Source organism: Marmota monax, unplaced genomic scaffold (assembly GCF_021218885.2).
Source record: "Marmota monax isolate L192 unplaced genomic scaffold, Marmota_monax_Labrador192_F-V1.1 WCK01_AAM20220418_F8-fsc00055, whole genome shotgun sequence".
Taxonomy (NCBI): Eukaryota; Metazoa; Chordata; class Mammalia; order Rodentia; family Sciuridae; genus Marmota; species Marmota monax.
The window spans coordinates 11,366,496-11,389,241 of record NW_026695205.1 but is presented as its reverse complement, the minus strand read 5'-3'; the positions used below and the strand labels follow the sequence as shown (position 1 = coordinate 11,389,241).

General features: G+C 57.5%; 1 protein-coding gene and 1 long non-coding RNA gene across 5 annotated transcripts in view; one reads left to right on the top strand and one right to left on the bottom strand.

Moving 5' to 3' along the window:
- The window catches only part of Rxrg (retinoid X receptor gamma), a 40,515-nt gene extending 22,168 nt beyond the window's left edge, over positions 1-18,347 (bottom strand). The window contains exons 1-2 of one of the 3 annotated variants that reach the window (XM_046430073.2): positions 18,037-18,347; positions 2,744-2,991 (exon numbers count right to left, since the gene is read on the bottom strand). In XM_046430073.2, the coding sequence (XP_046286029.1) occupies positions 2,744-2,991; positions 18,037-18,085 (297 nt within the window). In that variant the 5' untranslated portion in view covers positions 18,086-18,347. Of the gene's footprint in view, positions 1-433; positions 572-2,743; positions 3,116-18,036 lie in introns of those variants that run through there. The other 2 variants (XM_046430072.1, XM_046430074.2) reach the window with 2 other exon arrangements.
- LOC124083429 (uncharacterized) lies at positions 465-6,530 on the top strand. 2 transcript variants are annotated; one of them, XR_006848727.2, is made up of 4 exons: positions 465-577; positions 1,000-1,168; positions 3,735-4,449; positions 4,554-6,530. It is a non-coding gene; the product is annotated as an uncharacterized LOC124083429 (long non-coding RNA). The 2 variants fall into 2 exon arrangements; XR_006848726.2 differs by lacking the exons at positions 465-577; positions 1,000-1,168 and having other exon boundaries at positions 3,363-4,449.
- Positions 18,348-22,746: the final 4,399 nt, after the last annotated feature.

The following is a 22,746-nucleotide window of genomic DNA, read 5'->3' as shown; positions in this document are numbered from 1 at the left end:
TAGCCTGGGCCTCTCCAGTGCCCAGTCCTGGGCCTGGTTCCATGAAGGCATGTGAAATGCACCTCTCTAGAACCTTCTGGCAGCTTGCTACACCTGGACAGCCAGGTATGGGAAGGACAACACTGTCACCACATGCCTGCCACAGGGCACTGTGCACAGCACTTTCTCAAATCCACGTCCCCTTTGACACAGAAGTCCCTGCCGGGTGACCAGGGCAAGTATGTGCAACGCCAGCAGAGAACAGGAAAGCCCACAGGAGCCAGCTGAATGGTTGGCAAAAGGTCACTGGGTCCCTGCCCCTGCGCCCGAGCTTCCCCTAATTCCTCAAGATGGAAAGGGGAGCAGACGGCCGCTCACACAGCAGAGCGCCGGCCGGCGAGGCCTGCCTGCTGCCCCGGCCCAGGCTCTCCTCTCCACGCCCAAACGCGCTTACCAGTCACAGGTGGAGCATGCTTCCTTCACGAGTCCCACCCCGGCGAGTCCTAGGCTAGGATGACCCGGTGCACAGGAGCTCTGCCCCAAGTGGTCCGAGTCCACGACCCGCGGTAACACAGAGGCCTTCTGGCTGGGCAGTTGGGTGAGTTGGGCAAAGTTCCGCTGCCGGGTGGTTCCGGAGCCCCAGCCCTGAAGGCTGGTGAGTGTCCGGTCACAGCTCTGCCAGCACTTGGCAGCTTAATTTAGCTCCCAAGGCCAAACTTGGCCTGGCCTCTGCACACGGCCCAGTTGGCCAGGACCACGCTCCCAGCTGACCTCTCATCCCTACACTGTGCGGACTTGGGGCCAGGACAGCCCTGCCGCTCCGGCTGTAGAGACGAGTGCCCTGGTCGGGGCTGGTCAGTGGAGTGTGGTCGCTCAAGGCAGCCTTGGAGGGAAGTGGCTGCCCTCCGCTGCCCCAGGGGCCTGCCGCCGCCGCCTTCCCCTCTGCTGCTCCACAGAGAGCAGATTGCTCTGGGAAATGACCGCACTGATTCCTCGTCTTGTCTGTTGTGACTGTCACAGCACCACTGCCGTGAGACACAGACTCTGGCCACCGTGCTCAGCGTGTGTCCCCAGATCCAGGTGGCGACGAGCAGCACCTACACACAGTAGGCCCGCACAGTGGTGCACCCGCCCCAGAACGCAGCAGGTCTGTCTGTTCCTCCCTCCTGGAATCGGCACAGGGAGGAAGGTGAGCGCGCCCCACGCGTTCCAAAGGGCTGGCACCTGTGCTCTGCCGAGCCGCGGGGTGGGGTGGCATAAACACATCCCCACGCCCCAGCAGTCTTGCACCCCCGCTGCCACAGAGGCCGACAGGTCAGGCAGGTCACAGCCCTCCCTGCTCCTTCATCTACAATAGTGCCTTCGACGTGGCACCCCTGCACGAGATTCCTCGGGGCCAGGATAAGGAATTGTCCCGTGTGGCTCTGGAGGCTGCCACGCCTCAAGATCTACAGAGAGGGTGGGCAAGCTCGGGTCCTGGGACTGCCATGTGGTCTGAGGGCGGCAGGCTCGAGCCGGGAGGAGCCCGTGTTTCTGTTCAAGCTGGAGGCAGGACAAGACCAGCCCCAGGCTGCGGACGTCAGGCAGGAGGAGTCTTTCTTGCTCAGGCAGGAACGGCCTTTTGTTCTGTTCAGACCTGGTGGGTTGCAGGCCCGCCCCCACACACACACCACAAGGGCAGTCTGCTCTGCCTGGTCTACCTGTCATCCAGACACTGGAACAAGGCTTGACCAGATATCTGGTGGCACTGTGGCCTGGGGAGGTTGGCCACCGTGACCGGCCGCCCGAGCTGTGCTGGGAGTGGGCAGCAGTGACGCTGGCTGTTACCCAGGAAGAGACCACCTAGTAGGTGTGGCGCGCAGGGGCTGTCCTTCCTAGCTTGCCACTCCTCCTAAGGCTTCCCGTCCTGTGCCGTGACTAGCAGGGACAGCCTCCTCCTGCCGTCAGTGCTGGCATCCGCCACATGCCGTGTGCAGAGGCTTCGCTGTGCGCCCTGGGTTGGGCTTGGCCTTTGCACTCTGTGAGTCACCCTGGGAAGCATGCCCAGGAGCACTGCCCTTGTGGGTGACCCGAGCCTGCACAGAGCCCAGGACGCCAGCCGTCTGAAGCAGAGCCCTCCTGGTGCACAGCAGGCTTGAGAAGAGTGGGAGACCAAGGGTTGCTTTTGCAGGCCTCCTGATTCGGGAGCCGTTTTATGCAGCACTGTTGCAGCCACAGCAAGTGGGCAGGGCCGCTGCTCAGGAGGGGAGGGCATCTGGCCCTTCGCAGGCCCCCCCCCCAGCCTCGCTCCCTGCTGTTGTGCACACAGCTGGAGATGGCACGGATGTAACATGACCTGTGTTGCTCTGGGGGGTCCATGTGCAGCTCCTGCCTCTCCCCTCTCCACTGAACGCCTGGGGGGGGGGGTAGCAGAGACCAGGTCCTGCTGGTTTCTGAATTCTAACCAGAGCGTGGGCACTTCACCGCCTCCACATCGATCGCCAGGTTGAGAACACAGGGGGCCACGTTCCCAACAACAAAACAGGCCTGGGAGTCACAGCCAGGGGTGAGCCACCCGAGCTACCTGGGTGGTGTCCCTCTCCTGGGCCCCGAGGAACAGTCCACTCCCGGGACTGCTCAGCTGGAAGGCAGGGCCCGACGCTACAGGGGGCTGCCTGCAGGGAAGACCACCACCACCACGCGTGCATGTGCCCAGCAGCGGCTCTGCTCCGGGCCCCCGGGTGAGCCTTCGGGGGCTGCGCGCTCCTGCAGGTAAAGTACCTACCTGAGAGCTGGGTGGGGCCACCAGCCTGACTCCTGGAGGGGCCGCCAGCGCCCCCGAGGGTGGGCCCATGGCAGTCGTGATGACGCGGTACGGGGAGCCCAGAGCAGTGAGGGGGGTCCCCGTCGCGCTCAGCGTCCGTGGGGCACTCACAGGGGTGTCCGTGAAGCTGGGGTGGCTGTCCATGGGCTTCCCTGTGGACAGGGCTGCTGACGGGCTCATGGAGGTGGAGCCGGCGTGGCCAGGGGAGCCTGTAAGGAGAGAGCACAGGGGACAGGGTGGGGTCAGACATGGTCGGGGGCCGGCCAGCCTGCCTCGCCTGGCTCCATTTATCCTTCCCCTCTGGCCACTCCTGCACATTTGTGGACCCGGGGGTCACACCTGCACTGAGCCAGCAATGGAGACAAGCCCAGGATCGCAGGGAGCTGGCCTGCCCTGGGATGGGGCCCTCATGATGTCCCAGCGTTTGGGGCCCTGCCTGGAGTCCACTCTAGATGATGGACAGACAGCAATGCCACAGGGGGTGGCCCACAAGCCCAGGCCTGGGTGACGGCGTGGTCCAAGAATAAGGGGGTCAATGCCAAAGCCCCAAGTGGGGGTGGGGGTGGGGGTGGGGAGGGCAGATGCGCAGGCTGCTCCAGCCTTCCCCACGGAGCTCCGGGAACTGGGCAGTGTGAGGCAATGCACTTGTGTGTGGACGCGGCCCTGCCCACAGGAGTCCAGGCCACAGGACCCAGGGAGCCACAGAGTCTGCACCGTGCACCGTGCACCTCCCGGCCCTTGTCTTTTGGAGCTTTTTGCCCACAGATTTTGTCCTGCCCAGCTCTACAGCAAGGGTCACTGGCCCTCGGGAGGAGAACTTGGAGAGGCTGGTCCTGGCTTCATGGCCACGGAGGCCCAGTGCCTGTGGGTCTGGGGGTGTGCAGGACAGCAGCATTGGCCAGTGGTGTCCAGCACGCTTCCCCCATCCAGCTGAGCTCCTGCCCTCCTGCAGACAGTGGCCAACTCGAGAGGAAGGAGAAGAAGAGGGTCTGGAGAGTCCCGCGTGTCCATTCTCTCCAGGAGGGAGCTGCTTGGGCTCCGTGTTGGCAGAGGCTAGGACACACAGGGGCAGCCCTCCCTGCTCTGGCCCCTGGGGATCAGGCACGCAGAGCTGCACCCACATGCAGAGTGAGGACTGCCCTCAGCTCAGCCGCAGCTGTCCCCAGGGGAGAAGCAAGAGGATGGGCGGAGGGTAAGTGCCTGGCGGCGGCTCCTGCAGAAGCTGCCCACATCCGAGTGCTCACTGCCCGTCAAACTCCATGCCACGCAGAGGCCGTACTGACCATGAGGCTTGTGTTCACTGAACAAGCCCTGGAGTGTGCCCACTGGCTGTAGGCACTGTCCTAAGCTAAGTGCCAGGTGAGGAGGGGGACACGCAGAGGGACTTGCTGCCTTCAGAGTCGGGGAGAGCAGGGAGCATCCCAAATGAACGGCTCTCTGTGGCACAAAGGTCACACTCACATCCCGGAAATGCAGCCTGTGCAGCTCCAGTCCATCTGGGCAGCTGGGCAGCCACTAAGAAAACTTCAGCTCCTTCTCACCCCCAGCCGCCCCCAGGTTCAGGACACCTGGCCTGAGTGCCATCATCTAGAAAGCTCTTGCTCATCCTTCAAGGTCAACTTCAGTGTCACCTCCTCCAAGAAGCCTTCCTGGCGTCTCTTGCTCAGGTCTGACGCCCCTTCTGTTTCCTAACTGCAGTCCACGCTTACTGGTGTCTCAGCCCTGATTCTATTTCCATGTTTGTTAATCTTCCTGTCTTTCCCACCCTTAGAACAGTGCCCGCCCTGCCCTGCCGGGGTTCTGAAGGCAGAGCCCACGCGCTCTCCTGTCTGCTGTCAAGGACAACAGGATGAGTGGACAGCCATCTGCATCACAGAGCTGCAGATGACTCAGTCATTGAGGGATCTGAAGCCCAAAGTTCACCTGAAGGAGAGAGAAGAGGGCGCTTCCAAAACCTCAAGCCAGGAGCCTTGCAGACGCCCGGTTTGCACAGAGCCTTCTGGGCTCTTCTGAGGCCTGGGAGGCTGACGTGGAAGAGGCTCAGCAGACCTGAGTGGGCTTCGGGGACAGGGACAGGTGACTGGGAGCCAGCCCTGACTGGACACTCCCCCAGGGCAGGTCATCGGAAGAGGCACTTTCCAGGCCCCACCCAGGGCCCCTTCTTGTCCTCGGCTCTAACTGGCTACCAGGAGCTGGGCCTTCACTTCCGGCCCCCAGGGTCAAGCGCAGGGCCTGGCCCCAAGCCTAGCGCAGAAAGGTGGGCAGCAGCACCTGCACCACCCTGACAGGGGGGTGAGCCAGGCCTTAAAAACCCCAAGAGTTTCTGGGTTGTTTGAGGGGAGGGTCCTTATGTTGGTAGCAAGTGACTGGCCTTCCGAAAGGTAGCTATTTAATGGGTAAGTGACCAAACTGACACTTCCCCAAAAGAGCATAAATGGCCAATAAACAGATGAAAAAGTGTCAACGTCATTAGCAATTAGGGAAATGCAAATCAAAACTACCCGAGATTCATCTCAAACCAGGCCCAGGGGCAGTCACGAAGAACCAGATAACCATGCTGGAGAGGATGCGGAGAAAAGGGGCAGTGTTACGCTGTGGCTGGGCTGTAAGTGCAACCGCTGTGGAAGTCAGCGTGGAGGGACTCAAAGGCGAGGCCTGGATCCATCCTATGACCCAGCAGCACCATCCTCAGCATCTACCCTGAAGAATCAATCACCACCTACAGTGAAACGTACATACCGTGTTTACAGCAGCAGGATTCGCAACAGCCAAGTTACGGAATCAGCCTAGGTGTCTACCACAGATGGACAGATGAAGGAAATGTGGTCTACACGCACCATGGAGTTTACCGGCCATAAGGGAGAATGAGATCATGTCATTGCAGGAAAGTGAGTGGAACTAGAGACCATCATGTTAAGGGAATAAGCCAGACTCAGAAGTCCAAGTTCTATGTGTCCCCACATGTGGAAGGCAGAGAGGAGAAAGGGAAAGGAGGAAAGTCCACAGGGGGTCAGGAGGGGGAAGGGAGTGGGGAGGGATGTGAGGGGAGAAGGGAAGTGTGGGGAGTGACCCTGGCCAATCATGTTGTCCTGTTGGGAGCGAGTGCAAACGTGTGACGACAAATCCCACCATCACCTACGATGGACCAATAAGATACGGAATTAAGAAGAGAGCTATTTAAGCTTTTAAAAAAATAATAAATTGATTTCAGAAAAAGTCCAAGTATATTTTATACTCTGTATAAAGTATCATGGAAATTAGGCTGCAGATTCATGATGTCTGAGAAACCCGGGCCTGCACAGAAATACACAGACGGGGACCACGAAGAACTCACAAGACACTTCAAAACAGAATCAGGTGGTATCATCAAAGTGATCTGAAATTTATAGTAGATGGTTGTTATTGTTATTATTAATAAAAATTAAGGCAATCTGACTTGTCGGTGCAGTGGTGAGAATAGCAAATTGGGAGAAGATGAAATAGCAAGTTTAAGTTTGGTTTTTAAGGATCTTACAAATGGGGCTGGGGCTGGTGGTGGCTCAGTGGTAGAGCATTTGCCTAGCATGTGGGGGGTACTGGGTTCAATTCTCAGCACCGCATATAAATAAATAAAATAAAAGCCCATTGACACCTAAAAAATATTTTTTAAAAATGTGGCTAATTTCTGCCAAGTCAATGACTGAGAAGAGGTGGGCTATTTTATGACATATTTTTTAAAAATAAAATGGATACATACATCTCACGTAAATGGCCTTTGGTACTTTGCTTCTCCAAGAAGTTAGAAATAAATAGCTTTGCGTTTAGAAAAGATGGAGAACAATGGCTTTTCTAACTGGAGTGTTCTGGGAAGTTAATCCTTCTCGCAGACGCAGCTCACAGTCTCCAGCCCCAAAGGTACCACGGGTCCTCCACACACTTGTCTATGGTGCCTGGTCTGTTCTCTTTCTTCACCGGGCCTTTTGCTTAAGCTATAAATGAGCACAAAACTATCAACCGGTTCCCGCGGCAGCATCCGAGCTGCAGTGGCGGCTCCTTTTTAAGAATAAGTGGCATTTCCAGCAAATTGATCCAGAGTAGTTTCTCTCTGTCCCTCAGCCCAGGCCAGGCCAAGTCCGAATCTGAAGTCCAGCTTCTCTCTGGTGCCCGTCCACTCTCGGTCTCTGCCACGGCTTGATCGTGTGTCCCTCCAAACTCATTCTGGGACTTAACCCTCAGGAGGGCAGAGTGAGAGGTGCCTGTGGGCGGTGAGCCGGCCTCCAGGCTCCACCCACCAGGGCCCTCTGAGGGAGCCAGGGAGCTGCCTGGCCCTTCCACCCCTTCCTCTTACAACCACACGGGGCTGTTCCCCGGCTTGCTTCACTCCTTCCCTCATGTGAGGGTTCAGGACTGGGTGAGAGGCTCCCTCTTGGAAGCAAAGACAGAGTCCTCTCTGGCCCCAATCTGCTGTGGCCCCTCCAGCCTCCAGAACTCTGGGCAACACATTTCTGTTACGCCTAAGTGTCCAGGTCTGAGGTGTTTTGTCACAGCCATAGGATCGACCGAGACAGCCCCAGCCCAGTCCCCTGTGTGTGAGGACCCTGCCCTCGGCCAGGTGCCCAGAGGCCTGGAGAATGTGTCTGTAGATTGCATTCTCTTTCGCCAGCAATGGCTTCATAAAATGACCTACTGATGGGGTTTCTCAGGGGGCTCCTCTCTCCTGGCAGCAGGTCGAGAGACGTGTTCTGCAGTCCCGAGCCTCATCTTCCCAGGAGGAAGCTGGCACTTGGCGACCTGCACACCCCCCTCCGGCTCTCACACTTCCTGAGCACTGGGTGAACACGGCTCCCTGACGCTGGGTGAACAAAGGAGGTGCCAGAGGTGGAGGTCAGGACCGTCTGAGTCTAACCGTCTTGCGAGGACCTGCCGTCATCCGCCGGACCGCACTGAGGCTTCAAGCTACGTGGCAGCTTCAGTTTGAGATGCTGCCTGTCCCCAGGAGCCAAGCCTGGGTAGGGATCTGCAGAGCACCTGACGCTACAAGAATCTCGAGTCCCTGTGTGCACTGTGGCCCCGAGGCTCCGGGGGTGAGCTATGGAGAAGCAGGTGATGCTGAGGCCAGAAGCCCCAGGTGGACCCCAGGTGGGCCCCAGGTGGACCCCAGGTTCACCACTCTCCAGATGGGACCTCTGTGAGCTGAGGCGCCTCGGTGCCACATCAAGTCATTCATGTGGCTCAGAAGCTCACAAGGCCCCCGAGCCAGCAGCCCAGCAATGGGGACCCTGTCACTACCCCTGTAAGTGTGGTGAGGTCAGGACAAGTGTGGTGTGGGGCCGTGGCAGACGAGGGTGTGTGTGAAGAGTGGCCTCACGCAGGTGAGGAGTGGGTCTCAGCTAAGGTGTCATCGCCAAGCCCTGCTCCAGACACACCAGTTGTTCACAATGTGGAATTTTCTGAATGGTTCAGAAATACCACTGCTCTGAACCCAGACAGCACCCCATTATGCCAGCCAGCCCAACCACTCCTAGGGAGCCCTGGGTCTCCCCATAATTCACCCTGACACACGATTCCCATTCTGAATTCCCTCCCTTTGCTGATGGCAATCATCACAGCACCTCGTACTGTGTCTGGAACACAGTGAATACCAAAAAGGAATAGTTGGTGACTAAGTTAATGAACAGTATGGTGTTTGCTGATTACTGTGTGTAACTAGATGTAGAGCTGATCAACATCTCCTCCACATAAGAAATCAACATTGCTGATGTTTACCAGAACAAAAGCCCTGGGAAATCTCTAAACAAGTGAAGAGTGTGTGTGTGTGTGTGTGTGTGTGTGTGTGTGTGTGTTCACTCAAGCAGGCGAGCAAGAGAACAGGAGAGGAGAGAGAGACTTGCTGAGAAAGAGAAGCCGGCAGGAGAAGACCGATTCCCACCAAGGTGAGGGAGTTGCTTAGCAACCTCCTCCCAGCCAATGGGAGGGAAATGTCAAGCCTGAGTCCCTCTGACTGGCCGACAAGGGAGCGAATGGCGCGGCTGTCCACCCTGGGCTGCTGTGCCAGGGTGCAGGGTGTGCTCTCTGGTTGGCAGCCTCTTCAGGAGGGAATGGGAACTCTGAGCCCATGGATGGGGAAGGGTCAGGTCCTCCTCAGAGCAGGACTTTCCACTTAAGTCGGCGTGCATCGAGGGGCCCCAGCCCACCCATCTCTCTGCGATGGGACAGGCCACGCCGAAGCCTGCCTCCCTGCCTCCAGGAGAGAGATGTGGCACATACTTGACAATCACAGAATACCCAGACACCTGGCTTGTTCTTTGTCTAAGGAAACTCACGTGTCCTTTCTCTCCTTGGCTTTTAACACACAGACTGCTGAGCAAGCCTCGTCAGCAGGTCCACCCACCCCATGAAGGACTTTAATTGACACTTTTATGTCATCTCCTCCGCTGAGTAGCAGCAACAACAGCCTAGCTAGTGTTACTGAGCAACTGGCAGCAGCCCCGAGGCCCCAGCCACACACATTAACCCGCTTCTCACCACATGGTTGGACTTGGCTGCTCCTGTTGCCCTCACTGTACACAGGCAAAATCCAAAAGGAAGGTGGCTAGTAACCGGGGCACGTGTCTTTTGAGTCCAGGAAACGCAGCACGTATGGCGCTGTGACTCTGACCTCCCGCAGTGACCCCACAGCCCTTCCTGCCCTCGCCAGCCCTACTCTTGGCCTGAGGATCCAGCCCTGAGCCTTTCTGGCCGGAACGGCCCATCCTGGCACTAGCCCATCACAATGCAGAGCCTGCCCTGGCTCCCTTCAGCAGGGCCCCAGCCCAGGCCAACCCCCCACCCCTCTATAAAAGAGCCAGACGCTGGGGTTGTCGATTGGCATTTCTTGTACCTGAATTGCTATCAGCGTTTTCAAAGCACTTTCCCGTGAGGGTTTGGCTGCACGGCCATCCTGAGACTGGACGGGGAGGTGCTGAGACCTGTTCTGGAGATGCGAAGCTCTGCATCTGAACAGAGGTGGAAAACAGACTGGAGCCATCAGTGTCCAATGAGGGGCGGCCAGAGTGGAAGCCAGTTTAGGAGGAGCCTTCTCCGAGGCCAGGGCCCTTCCTGGCTTTCTCAATGTGGAAAATAAAGGAACGAGGTGGAGAGTGAGGAGGCCCGGCCCCTCCCCGGAGTCTTTGCGGGCATCAGCTCTGGGCTGATGCCCTATGCCCAGGCCCTCAGGACCAGCTGAACCAGCTGCCAGTGGCCCTTGTGGTGGACAGGACGGTTCTGCCTGGGCCCTTGTGGTGGACAGGACGGTTCTGCCTGGGCCCTTGTGGTGGACAGGACGGTTCTGCCTGGGCCCTTGTGGTGGACAGGACGATTCTGCCTGGGCCCTTGTGGTGGACAGGACGGTTCTGCCTGGGCCCTTGTGTCACACAGGACGGTTCTGCCTGGGCCCTTGTGGTGGACAGGACGGTTCTGCCTGGGCCCTTGTGGCACACAGGACGGTTCTGCCTGGGCCCTTGTGTCACACAGGACGGTTCTGCCTGGGCCCTTGTGGTGGACAGGACGGTTCTGCCTGGGCCCTTGTGGTGGACAGGACGGTTCTGCCTGGGCCCTTGTGGTGGACAGGACGGTTCTGCCTGGGCCCTTGTGTCACACAGGACGGTTCTGCCTGGGCCCTTGTGGCACACAGGACGGTTCTGCCTGGACCCTTGTGGTGGACAGGACGGTTCTGCCTGGACCCTTGGGGCACACAGGACGGTTCTGCCTGGGCCCTTGTGGTGGACAGGACGGTTCTGCCTGGGCCCTTGTGGTGGACAGGACGGTTCTGCCTGGGCCCTTGTGTCACACAGGACGGTTCTGCCTGGGCCCTTGTGGCACACAGGACGGTTCTGCCTGGGCCCTTGTGTCACACAGGACGGTTCTGCCTGGACCCTTGTGGTGGACAGGACGGTTCTGCCTGGACCCTTGGGGCACACAGGACGGTTCTGCCTGGGCCCTTGTGTCACACAGGACGGTTCTGCCTGGGCCCTTGTGGTGGACAGGACGGTTCTGCCTGGACCCTTGTGGTGGACAGGACGGTTCTGCCTGGGCCCTTGGGGCACACAGGACGGTTCTGCCTGGGCCCTTGTGGTGGACAGGACGGTTCTGCCTGGGCCCTTGTGGCACACAGGACGGTTCTGCCTGGACCCTTGGGGCACACAGGATGGTTCTGCCTGGGCCCTTGTGGTGGACAGGACGGTTCTGCCTGGACCCACGCAGCCCCAGGACAGCTGAAGGGGTGCATCGCCGGTGCTGGGGGGGGAGGGGGCATTTGTTCTTCTCCCCCTCCCCACCCCCTGCCCCCCTCCTCCCCTCTCCTACTCCCTGCCCCTCCCCTAAAATCTGTAATGACGAGGTAGTGAAAAGCAGGGAAAGATTGATAATCGGCCTCATTATTACTAGCATTATATATAATTATAGCAAAACCTCACTCATTTGGATCAATTGAGAGAAAAATCAGTCTAAATTCGTGACAAGTTGGCAGATTACTTTTAAATTAGAATTTTATTACTTCTAAGTAACACACGTGAATAGTTTGTGTTTCAAGTACCACAAGCTAATGGTTACTAAGTGGGGATTTTATAAAACCTGCTTTAAAAGACTCTTTTGTAATTAACACCCCGTTAATATGCTAATGACGCTCCTACTATGCTTTCTAAATTGTTGAAAACAGATGCACCTTAAATGGGCTCAACACCTCTCCGTGATCATCTCAGCTGCTTAACAACCTTTTCTCCTTATTATTTTTTGTGAATGAGCAAATACAAATTAGTTCATACCATGACCCATTTAATCACAATTCCAAATTAATCATGCTATAACATAATAAGCCCATATTGTTTTTGTTTAGAAATCGGACTTTTAGGACTTAAAGGACCATCTCATTTCATAGAAGAGGCAATCATCTCAGGGAGGTTGAGAGATTTGCTCAGGGCCACACAGCACAGCACAAAAATCACTAGCTCTTTCAGCTCGTGGGTCTGAGTACACACTAGCCACTATGTCATGCCTGACACTCACAGAACTCTATAAATATGTGCTATTATTTCCATGGCAATTACTGGTACTGATTTAATCAAACTATTTTTTGGATGCTGATTTTGTGCCTGGCCCCAAGTTCAGCATGACAGACTGCAAGCAGTCCCTCCCTGGAGGCTGCAGCTGCACACAGACCTCAGTCTGCCTGGGAGTGATCTGCACATCAGGACTCAGCCCCTTCAGACAGACAGGAAGCAGGTTCAGCAGGACCCCAGGGCTTGCCCTGAATTACTGCGACCCAGGACCCAAGTTGAGCCTCTGGCGGTGCCTGCCTTGGCCTGTGCGCCCCTTTCCCACCCAGGACCAGGTCACAAGGCTGGCTGGTGCAGATGAACGGGATGCCGTTGCTAACAAACGAGAGGCGCCTGGGGGTCCCCTTCAGAGGAACCGCCTGTCCCTCTGCACCCGTTTCACGTGCTGGCACCCCCTGTGCCCACTGGGCCACCGAGACATGCCCAGGAGGCTCTCAGTGCTGGCGTCCTTGAACACCACACCGCCCTGCAGCGCCATGAGCCACCTCCTGCGGCGACATTCCCTTTGGGTGATGTACACAGCGCTGTCTGTTCTAGATCCTCAAGACCGAACTTCTCTGGATCTACTCACACCCACCCCGAGAAAAAATGTCACAAGTCATTAATTTCCAGATGTTTGGGGGCTTCTGATGGCAGCCCATCTCTGCACTCCTGCAGGGCAAGGACTCGCCAGTCAAGTCATGCCGCACAGCCTGGCACGCCATGCCGGTGAGCGGCTGGCAGGGGTCCCCGCGGGCCTTCTCCTGACCTTCTCCTGGGCTCCCACCTTGCTGGGGCTGACCAAGCACAGCAGCTCTGTGCGCCACACCCTCCAGGAGGGGGCTTCCACACGACACTGGTGACAGGCAAAGTGAACAGGGGACAAGGGAGGTGCCGAGGCACGGAAGGACCCCAGGCCACCAGCCTGGGAGAAAACACCCCAGATGTCTGTTAGGCAGTCCCCACCCCCATCCGACTTCTCATAGGAGCCTTTTGAATTGAAGATCACGGACTTCTCCGTCCTTGACATCCGGATACCAAATACGAGATCTCGTCAGGAGTTTAGCATGACCTTTAACCTAGACCTCCCCCTGCCCACAGCACCCACCCACAGTGGTGGACAAGAGGGAGCAAGGATCTCCAGGTCCCTAGATGGCAGAGGGGGAGAGGCCTGGTCCGGACTTGCCAGGTCCCTGGCCTGGGGCCCCAGTCTCCTGAGAATCACAGGTTGGAGGTTCCTGGTAAAGGCCCCTGAGCATTGTCCAGGGAGAATTTGCTAAAGTGGGGTTTTCTGAGACGGGCCCCCCGTAGAGCACCATTCCCTCCACTTTGCCAGCATTGCAGGGCACTGGCGGCACACTGAGAACGGGCAGCCCCCTCTAGACAAAGCCGACAGGCGGAACTCTGGCTGAATTTAATACCAGCCACCACATTTTCACAGAAAGAGAGCAAGCTTTATTACATGTTCACCATCGCCCAGGCTTTTAAAAGTTTAGTCCCCGTGCCGTAGAAGGCCATCCCTCTGCCCGTAGGGGGCACTGGGAGGACTGTCTGTGGCTCAGCCCCTGCTCCTCTTCCTGTCATCTCAGGTGGCCCCAAGAGGACCAGGAGAATCCAGTTTGAGGACCGAGAACAGCCACAAGTCCTGGGTGAGCCCATCTGCCTTCCCAAATGTCGTTACCTGTAACCAATGGGTCAGACCAGAAGACCACAGGCCCTGACCAGCTCTGCGACTTCAGCTCCCAACAGGGAGCGGGCCGCATGGGTCAGAGCGGAAGGGCTGGGATCACTGCCAAGGAGGGCAGTCAGGAAGCCTGCTCCTCGGCCCCGGGGCAGCTCTCCTCCTGGGGCACAGCCTGAGAGGTCCGCCTGCCTTCCTAGGAGACTGAGCACGGGGCAGGGCGGGAACAGGGTTCTGCCTGTTAACACAAGGCGCCGTCCAACTGGGAAAGCGCCCAGCCTTGTGGAGGGCCCAGCGCTCGCCAGTGTCTGTCCCTTTTCAGCAATTACCTGTGTTCCAAAGACAAAGGGACCACGGGCGTGAGGAGTGCAGGGACGCGGAGCCCCCAGGTGGGTCTGGGGCTCTGCCCCACAGGCCTGGCCGAGGCTGCCCGGGCTGGAGCAGCTCTTCCTCACCAGTGAGGTCTCCTGGGCAGAGGCTCAGCCTCCCTGCCATACGTCCTCATCCTCATCGGTGCATGGGGTCCTCGTCGGTGCATGGGGATGGTGGTGACAGAGTCTGACCTCCCATGTGCATGTTAAATGAGATGAGCACCAATCCCTGGAGTGCTTGGCAAACAGTAGGTGCCCAATAAATGTTAACCGCTGTTTTTCACTCTTTTGTGAGGATCACTGAGCCCAAACTGAGTTGGCCCGTGAGAGCCACCTAAACCCAGGCGTTTGGGAAAACAGACTTCCATTCCCTGGGCCTCTGTGTCCTCTGGTTTCCTAAAACAAGAGCAAACGCCATCTTCCTCGCCAGCCAGACACCAGGGCTGGTGACAAAATTCACAGATCCAGAGGCCACAGCGGAGGGAAGGAGAAGGCAGGCCACCTGGACTCCTCCGCGGCACGATTCTCCTTTCAGTTGCTCCTCAGCTCTCCTCTCTTGTAAGATTGTAAATGTTTCAGAAAATAGTTCATACTAAATATGCTCCTTCCTAAATCTCATAAACAGTCACTCCTTCCTACATAAACCCTTACGCCCAAGGTATGTTCCAATTCGCCACCCACACATCTGCGGAGGGAAAGGTGTGCTGTAGCAACGCAGGCCTGCGCACACGCGTGTGAGCCGGCACTGCCGTCCGACCCTCCGCTGCAGCTGTCCCCAGGTGGAAGAGGGTCAGCAGGGAATCATGCACATCAGTGGAATTCTGCGAGGTCACTGTTGCTCCTTGGTAGCTCCTTGCTCCTCTGCTTCGTCTCTGTGCCAGGCCACTGTGTGTGCAGCGCTGAGGACGGATCCTGTGGTTGGATGGGAGCTCCAGACCCCCCAGGAGCACCCCACTGACCCAGCTTTGCAGAGCAAGCATGTCACCCACAGAAGCACTGAGAGGTGGCTCAGCAGAGCACAGCCCCCAGCCTGCCTGGTCCCCATCCTGGGCCGTGCCATTTCTACTCGGAGGCCTGGCTGAAGTTCTGTGCCTCTCGCTGCCCTGCCATCCTCCTCTGAACAGGACCACAGGAAGGACAGTGATCCTGCCTGCTCCTGGGGTTGTGCTGAGGATTGATGTGGAGACGCTGGCTGAGTGCTTGTGTCTGGGGCCAGTGTTTGCGTTTCAGGATGCTGGTCAAGGAAGCAAGGCCGGCCCCTCGGCTGACCGCCTTCTGCCCTGAAGCTCGGGGCACTGATTAGGGTTAGGGTTAGGGTTAGGGTTAGGGGCTACAGGCACTTCCTCGCCCCAGGAGAGCAGGCCTCTTACCAAGCAGCCCGGGTGTAGCCGCAGAGGAGAGAGGCTCCCCACAAGCAGGCAGGTGCTGAGTGGGGAATGTGGGCACCTGTGTGGGCCACTGGGGCCCAGCACCCACGAGCCTCGGGCCACCTTGACCAGTCTCTTGGTGGTTGGTGGGTAATTCTGGGGCACCTGGTAAGCACAGCCCAGTTACCTCCACGGGTGACTTTGCTTCCCCGGGGATTCTCACGGGGTTCCTCTGTGGCTCCCCTTGCGTGTGTGGCCCGGGCAGGAGCTGTCTACCAAGTCATCAGGAGCACAGCACAGCTTGCAGCATCGGGGCAAGGATGGTGAGAGGCTGTGGGTGACCTCCGCTCTTGTCCTCAGCACCCCGGGCCTGCCACAGGCCTTGTCCTTCTCCTCAGCTCTGCCAGGCCTCAGGCCTCCCTGACTTGGGGTGGAGACCTTGGGGTCTGTGTTTAGCCTCCTCTTGACTGGCGCATGCAAACAAAATGGAAAATATCAACAGACCCAAACAAGATGACTATCCTCCCCCTGGGGGTCAGGGAGGACTGCCTCTGAGGAGCCCTCAAACAGCCTGCAAGGCCTTTCCCTCCCGCCCCAGGGACAAAACTGCTTCTTGAGGCTGCACCTTGGGTCTGCTCTCCGAAACCTCATTGCAGCAAACACTGGAGCCCCACAACTATGAGAATCTGAGCCACAAAATATGTGGGTCAAAAGATGAGGATTTAATTGTATTTTTCCAGATCCCTGTTTCATTATTCTACAGTGACATCCGCCTTTACATTTATTTGCTTGTTTGTATGTGAGTGGGACGAAGGAATGGAAACCTGACACCAATGTATGGACGGCTCTGCAGCAGCCCTCCCCCAGGGCCAGCTCCCCTCACACTCCCCCAAAACCAAGCCTGCGATGATGAATCCCATTTTAGAGATGAAGTCAGTAAGGCCCAGAAAGGTCTGGAGCTTGCCTAAGGTCACACAGCTAAGTGAAAAGCTGGGAACCAGACTCAGCGCGCGCTCTCTCTCTCCCTCCCTCCCTCCCTCCTCCCTCCCTTCCCTCCTCCTCCTCCTCCTCCTCCTCCTCCTCCTCCTCCTCCTCCTTCTTCTTCTTCTTCTTCTCTCTCTCTCTCTCTCTCTCTCTCTCTCTCTCTCTCTCTCTCTTTCCCTTTACTACATCAATTTAAAGCAATAGCATCATAAGTTTGTGAGAGGCTTTTCTGCAACTCAACCCTCTGTGGTCCCAGACTGGTCCCCCCACAAGTCTGGGATTACACATCTAAAGGACAAAAGGACAGGGCACTCTGCAGCCCTTGGAGGCTAATGTTTCAGGTCCCCGGCAGCCCCAGGGCTTTAGAGTGGGCTTCCTCTCCTACACCTATCTACTTGACCCTTTTTCTCACCTCCACTGCCTTGCAGGATCAAATGGCCGTGGCGGGCTCAAGAATCTGCCTGAGGATGAGTCTGCTCCTCCAACAGTCAGACTCAGAGAAGCCCAGGGGAAGAAAGCCTGAGCTCTGGATGGGGCGAAGAGGGAGTTAGGAAGAGTCCAGCGAAAAACTGAGACCAAGTGTCCAGGACGCAGAACTGGCCTCCACGCTCCCAGGTCTCAGACTGGCAGGGATAAGAGAAGGCTGCCTCCCACGGGGCGGGCGCATGCCATGCTGCTCACTTTCAGAGCTGCCCCAGCCTGGGAGGCAGACAGGCCTCCTCGATCGGCCCTTCCAGGGCCGGACTCCATGCTTGCCTGAAGGACTGAGCAACGCCCCAGCCTACTACCCCAGGTCAGGAGCCACATCCACCCTACAAAGTGGGCTGGGTCCACCCAGCAACGCGGGCCCAGCAACGCGGGCAGACCTTATCCCCTTATCCCCTGCTGGTGAACCGGCCGGCTGTCCAGAGGAGGGCAGGGGGCAGGAACTTTTCAGTTCTCAAGACCTTACAAAAATATCTGTCCTGGCGCCCAGATCCATAAGGGGAAAGCTCCCCCTTGGCTCCCAAATGCCAGCTACGTGCCACCGCCTGCCACTGTGACACCAGAGGCCAGCTGGTCAGCTGTTGGCTCCCTTTGCAGGAACTGGGAGGCTGTCCCTGAATGAGAGACCCTTCGCAGGGGTGTGCCTGGGCCTGGAGGAAGACTGTGCACCCAGTCTCTGGAAGCTTCTGCAAGAGTGCCCTGGCTGCCCCGCCTGGTGTGGCCACTGGAGTCTTCAGCTTGCCCGTTGTCTCCTGTGAGAGCTCAGACCCCCTCCCCAGAGCTGACCCCCCAGAGTGGCAGCGGCAACCTCCCTAAGGAATGGGGGTGGGCAGCCGCAGGGGGAAGAGAGGAGCCATTAGCAAGTCAAAGGGAGAAGAGTGGCAAGTTAAAGGGCTGTTTTCTTTTTGAAAATCCAATTATAGTGAAAGCCTCTTTCAACTGGAACAACCGGCGACAGGGGCCAAGCCCTCCCACTCCCACCTTCCCGGCTCCAGATTAGATGAGGGGTTTGAGCGAGCCGCGTCCCTGGCTCCTCCACCGCCGTCCCCACACACACATGTGGGGTATGACAATGCTCTTCTCGATCTTTGTCTCAGAGCGTCCCCGCTAGACGCTGTCCTTGGGCTGCCCCCAGCCCTCAGGCTGCAGGCTAACGTCTCCTCGGCGGCGGACCCTCGCTCCCCCTCCGGCCGCGCACTCGGGCACAGGCTGCACGGCTCCGGGTAAACACAGGCGCCCTCCTTCTGCCCAGCACCGGCCCTTCCGTCCTCCCTGCCCCCCGGACAGGTCCCGCCGCCGAGGCCGGCCGACTCACCTCCAAAGCCTGCAGGAAACTTCATGAAGTGAGGGTAATTCCCATACATGTTGATCCTCAGTTCATCCTCCGCCCGCGCCCACGGAGGATCACGCCCCTCGGGCTCCGCACAGCCCGCGGCTTCAACTTGGGCTCGCGCGAGTGGCCATCGCCTGCGAGCCGCCGGAGCAGGGCCGGGCCAGCCCGCGGGATTAGTCAGGCATCTGCCCCCGGAGCGCAGGTCCACATGGTGCGCCGAGCGGCGGCAGCTGGTGCCTGTCAGTAATCGCGCGTAAAGCCGCGCGCTCCTGCTCCTGCCGCCCAGACCCTGTTGCTAGTTTGATTAACTCGGGCGGGTTGTGCTGCGACTCAGCTCCCAGCCGTCCCCAGAGGTCCCCGCCGGTGGCGCGATCTATTATCCGGTAACCAATCGACGTGTGGCCGCCCCAGTGGGTCAGGAGGGGGAGGGGCAGGCCAGGGAGACCCTTTGGGCGCCTTTTCCTCCACTTGCACCCACAAAAATCAATGGGGCTTTATTGAGATGCGTGTTCCCACGCCGGCTCCGCCGCACTCGGTGCTGACGGGCGGGGGTGGGGCGGAGAACCGGGCCCTTTCATGAGCACCGATCAGAAAAGCGGACTCGGCCCAGCTGTGGAGAACTGGAACCCAGGCCCTCCTGCCCGGACTGCGCTCCCAGGAGGGAAGCTGGGGAACGATGGGAAGGCGGTGCTGCATCAGGCTGTGGTTCTCATCCTCAGGGTCCCCGAGGGATGGACTCAGCTCAGATACCACATGCAAAGACCACTCTGGGGCCCATGGGCACCGCCAACCCTGGCTGGCACCAGTCTGCAGAGGGGAGTCTAAGCTCGGCTGATATCGGAGCTGTTGTCCAGCCCTTGTGACAAGGTGCTGCTGGCCTGTTCTTGAATGCCTCTGGGAGCAGGGAGCTCAGTACTATCCCAGTTCAGCCCTCTGTGGTCCTCACCACCAAAGCGCTCTCTGCTGAGCTGGAACCTGGCTCTCCTCCGTAGCTTCTGTCCCCAGGACCTCAGCTACTTCCTGGAGCCACACGAGGGAGACCTATGGGGTCTGTCACAGTGGGGTCCTCTGCAATTCAGGCCCCTCGTCACGTGCTCTCTGTTCTTGCACCTCTTGCCGGCCTGTGTGCAGCAGGCGTCACCTGCTTCCAGGCACACCGCAGCCTGCAGACCCCACAAGGTGGGCAAGGGACTGGCCAGACTTGGATGCAGTTTCCAGACAGCCTATCCCCTGCCCTCCAGGTGACTGTGCCAGCAGGGTGGCAGACGTGCTGTCAGCACAGTCCCCAAGGGCCAGGGTCACGGATGAAGGGCGCACTGCGGGCGAGCCATCTCCTGCTCGCACAGGACATGGATGGCAGCAGGGTGGTGGGCCAGAGCAGGCCCAGACCAGAGCAGGAAAAGTCGGGGTGGGGACGGGCGGGAGGGAGGGAGGGAGGGAGTGCTGCAGGCCTTCGCCGGAGGACCTCTGCCCACCGCAGGCACCTCGGGCAGCCCCATGTGTCAGGGCACATGCCTGCCCTCAAGCCATGGCCCCTTGATACCACTCTTCATCCCATTCTTGGGAGACTGGTCGGGGCCCCTGGGCAGTAGGGGCCTGTGTCCCTCTGAAGTGGGAACTCGGGGGATTCGCTCCTCAGCCAGGGCTGCTGGGTCCTGTCTGTTGCCCAGGGCTCCTCCTTCCCGCCCTGTTCACCGCCCCCGACAGTGCGGTGCCCTCCTTGCAGAGTGTCCACGTCAGGGTAAGAACGCTGGAAACAGGCGGCAGAGGAGCAGCTCCCACCACTGCCAAGTCCGCTCACGGGTGCCTCTGGCCTCTGCTCTACCACTCACCAGTCGCTGGCCGGCAGAGGCTGCACCCACGGGGAGAGCCAGCCAGAGGCCAGTCTTGCCAGGGCAGAACCCAGCTCCGCAGCTAACAGCCCGAGGGCATCTCATGCGGTGGTGTGTCCCTGGGCCTCAGTTACCTCGCAGCGCCACTGTGAGCGGTAAGAGCGGGCACCCTGTTCGCTTAGAGCACGCCAGGTACATAGCACCGGCTCAACATGTAGAGGCTGATTAGATGGTGGTGCCGGTGACAATGAAGGTGGCTTAAACCACTTTACCTTACCTGTGTCCTTTTTCTCATTTGTAAGAGGACAGGGCAGGGCTAGATGAGTCCCAAGATCCCCTTTAACTTCAAAAGTGGATGCAAACTCGCCTGCCACCTATTCTAGTCCACGCTGTCCTTTTCTCCTGGTGGAACCTGAAGTTCGTGTCTCCCTGAAGTGCAAACTATGGTTTTCTGTTGCGCATGGGTCGCAGGGGAAATGAGTTACTCCAGTGGCTTTAGAGGACTCTGTGCTTGTGAGGGTTCTTCCAGGTACTCAAGGACTCAAAACCCATCCTTTAAAATGCCCACTCCAGACTCTCATCCAAGGTCAATGTCAAGATGATCTGCTGGTGGGTTGGGTTGTTCTCCCTGTCACTAGGTGAGGTACATCGTCTGCTTCTTTTCCTCACAGAAGAAAAAACAAATTTCTAAACCCAGCCTGGAAAGGCTTCAGGGTTGTGTCTCCACTTACCCTCCAGCTCCACAGAGAGGAATGCGCTCAGGAGACTGGCCCCGAGGCCCAGGTCCACACAGCTCTGCATTCGACCTTGGGCAACCTTGCTAGGTCTCCGGGTGTGTGGTAAGAATCGGGCGTGTCTGCATTTTTACACTGCACCATTCTGTGCCATTTCTTTGAGTGGTAAATGCCAAGAGTTGGTGCGTTCTTGGTTCCTTTAGGTCCAGCTGCGGCGCATGAGACCTTCTCTCCACCTTCAGCTTGGTATTCACACTCCTTTCCTCTTCCCACCTGTCAAATCCCCACTGCCAACCTAGTCCCTGCTCAGCTCCCACCATGACACACACAATACCGTCCCCCTGCCAAAGTCGGACACAGCTCATCATCCAGTGTGTTCAGCTGCCTCTTAACACGCGTGGCCTTGAGGTGTCCCAGTGCATTGGAGCTGAACAGTTTCTGTCTTTCCTTTGAATATGTCTTGTCTTCAAAGATGGCGATAGTGTATTGTGTAGGATTTTCCCCCATAAAAGTGCCAATAGGCCAGGCACAGTGGCACTGCCTGAAGTCCCAGTGGCTCTGGAGGCTGAGACAGGAGGACTGCAGGTTCAAAGCCAGCCTCAGCAACAGTAGAGTCCCTGTCTCTAAATAAAATATAAAATAGGACTGGGGATGTGGCTCAGTGGTTGAGTGTCCCTGAGTTCAATTCCCACTACCCCTGCCCCCCCAAAAGTGCCAATAGATGTTTGATATTTATTTTTGTATCAAAACTGCTTGGTATACTTATAATATGCCAAAAACAATATACTGAAGCGCTCTCCAGCATGCCCTCCTGTGATACCTTCCGCGTAGTTTACATCCTGTAAGAAACCAAAGCTTTGCCAAAGTTCAAGAAATATGAATGTGGCGTTCCTCTTTGGTCCACATTCCTTGCCGGGCACCACTGTGTCTTGTCTGAGGTCGTCACTGACGTCATGACGTTCTTCCAGCTGGCTATTTCTAGCTAAGCCCTTCCCAGACAACTGCGCTCACTTCGGGGGCCCGTGTCTCCAGCTGTTGCTGGATGCGCATTAGGAAGGACCACATGCTCCTGTCCATAGCAGGAGTTAGGAATTCCTGCACAGCCACTCTGGGCTGGCTTCTCGTGCGGGGAAGGATCTGGTCCTCTCACACGTTCAGCTTTCACTGAAGGCCTTGACTCACTGGAGTCAAGGACAGAGGCGTACCTGCTCGGCCTTACATTCATTCACGGCGAAACCCAAGAGTGCAGCCTGGCTTCTGCCTCGCTCATTGTCTGCCTGACCCAGGATGAGTTGAAACAGCATGGGCAGCAAACACCATGAAAAACCAAAGCCATTCATTTGACAATTGCCAATGAACACTGGATACAGAATTAGATCAAAGTGTCTCCGCACTGATGCTACGGGTTACAGTTTTTTGTTTTGTAGTACTTTGCCTGTATAACAGTTATGATGTTCCAACATGTTTTCCCAAATATTAGACAAAACCAGGACAGGTTCTATTATCTCAATTTATAAGTGAGCAATTTGACGCAAGGCTGTGCAGTCAGAGAAGACAGTTACTCTAACAAGATGGGTTTGGGATATTGTCTCACAACTGGACAATGACAGAATGGGTAGAAAAACCAGGCCCAGGGGTGGGAAGAGAGGAGGAAGAGGGGAGTTCTGGGGAGGGTACTGGCCAAGTGATCCTGTTGCTATGTCGTGTGCAGGCACAGCATGTAACAGTAAATCCTCAGGAGGCTGAGGCAGGAGGACAGTGAGTTCAAAGCCAGCCTCAGCAAAAGCGAGGTGCTAAGCAGCTCAGTGAGACCCTGTGTCTAAATAAAAAAATACAAAATAGTGCTGGGGATGTGGCTCAGTGGTCAAGTGTCACTGAGTTCAATTCCTGGTGCAAAAAAAAAAAAAAAACACCATTATGTACAACTATAAAACACCAAGAAATATGTAGAAAGAAGAATAAGTAAAAAACTTAATAGAAGAAAAATAGCACTCACCTGCCCCCCCCCCCAGAGGCCCTCACGTCCTCTCTTCCTACTGGGACTCCTGACCTCCAGACTTCTCCTTTCTCCTCGCTCTCTTACTTCATACTGGAGACTCAACCCAGGGCCTCCTGCATGCTGGGCA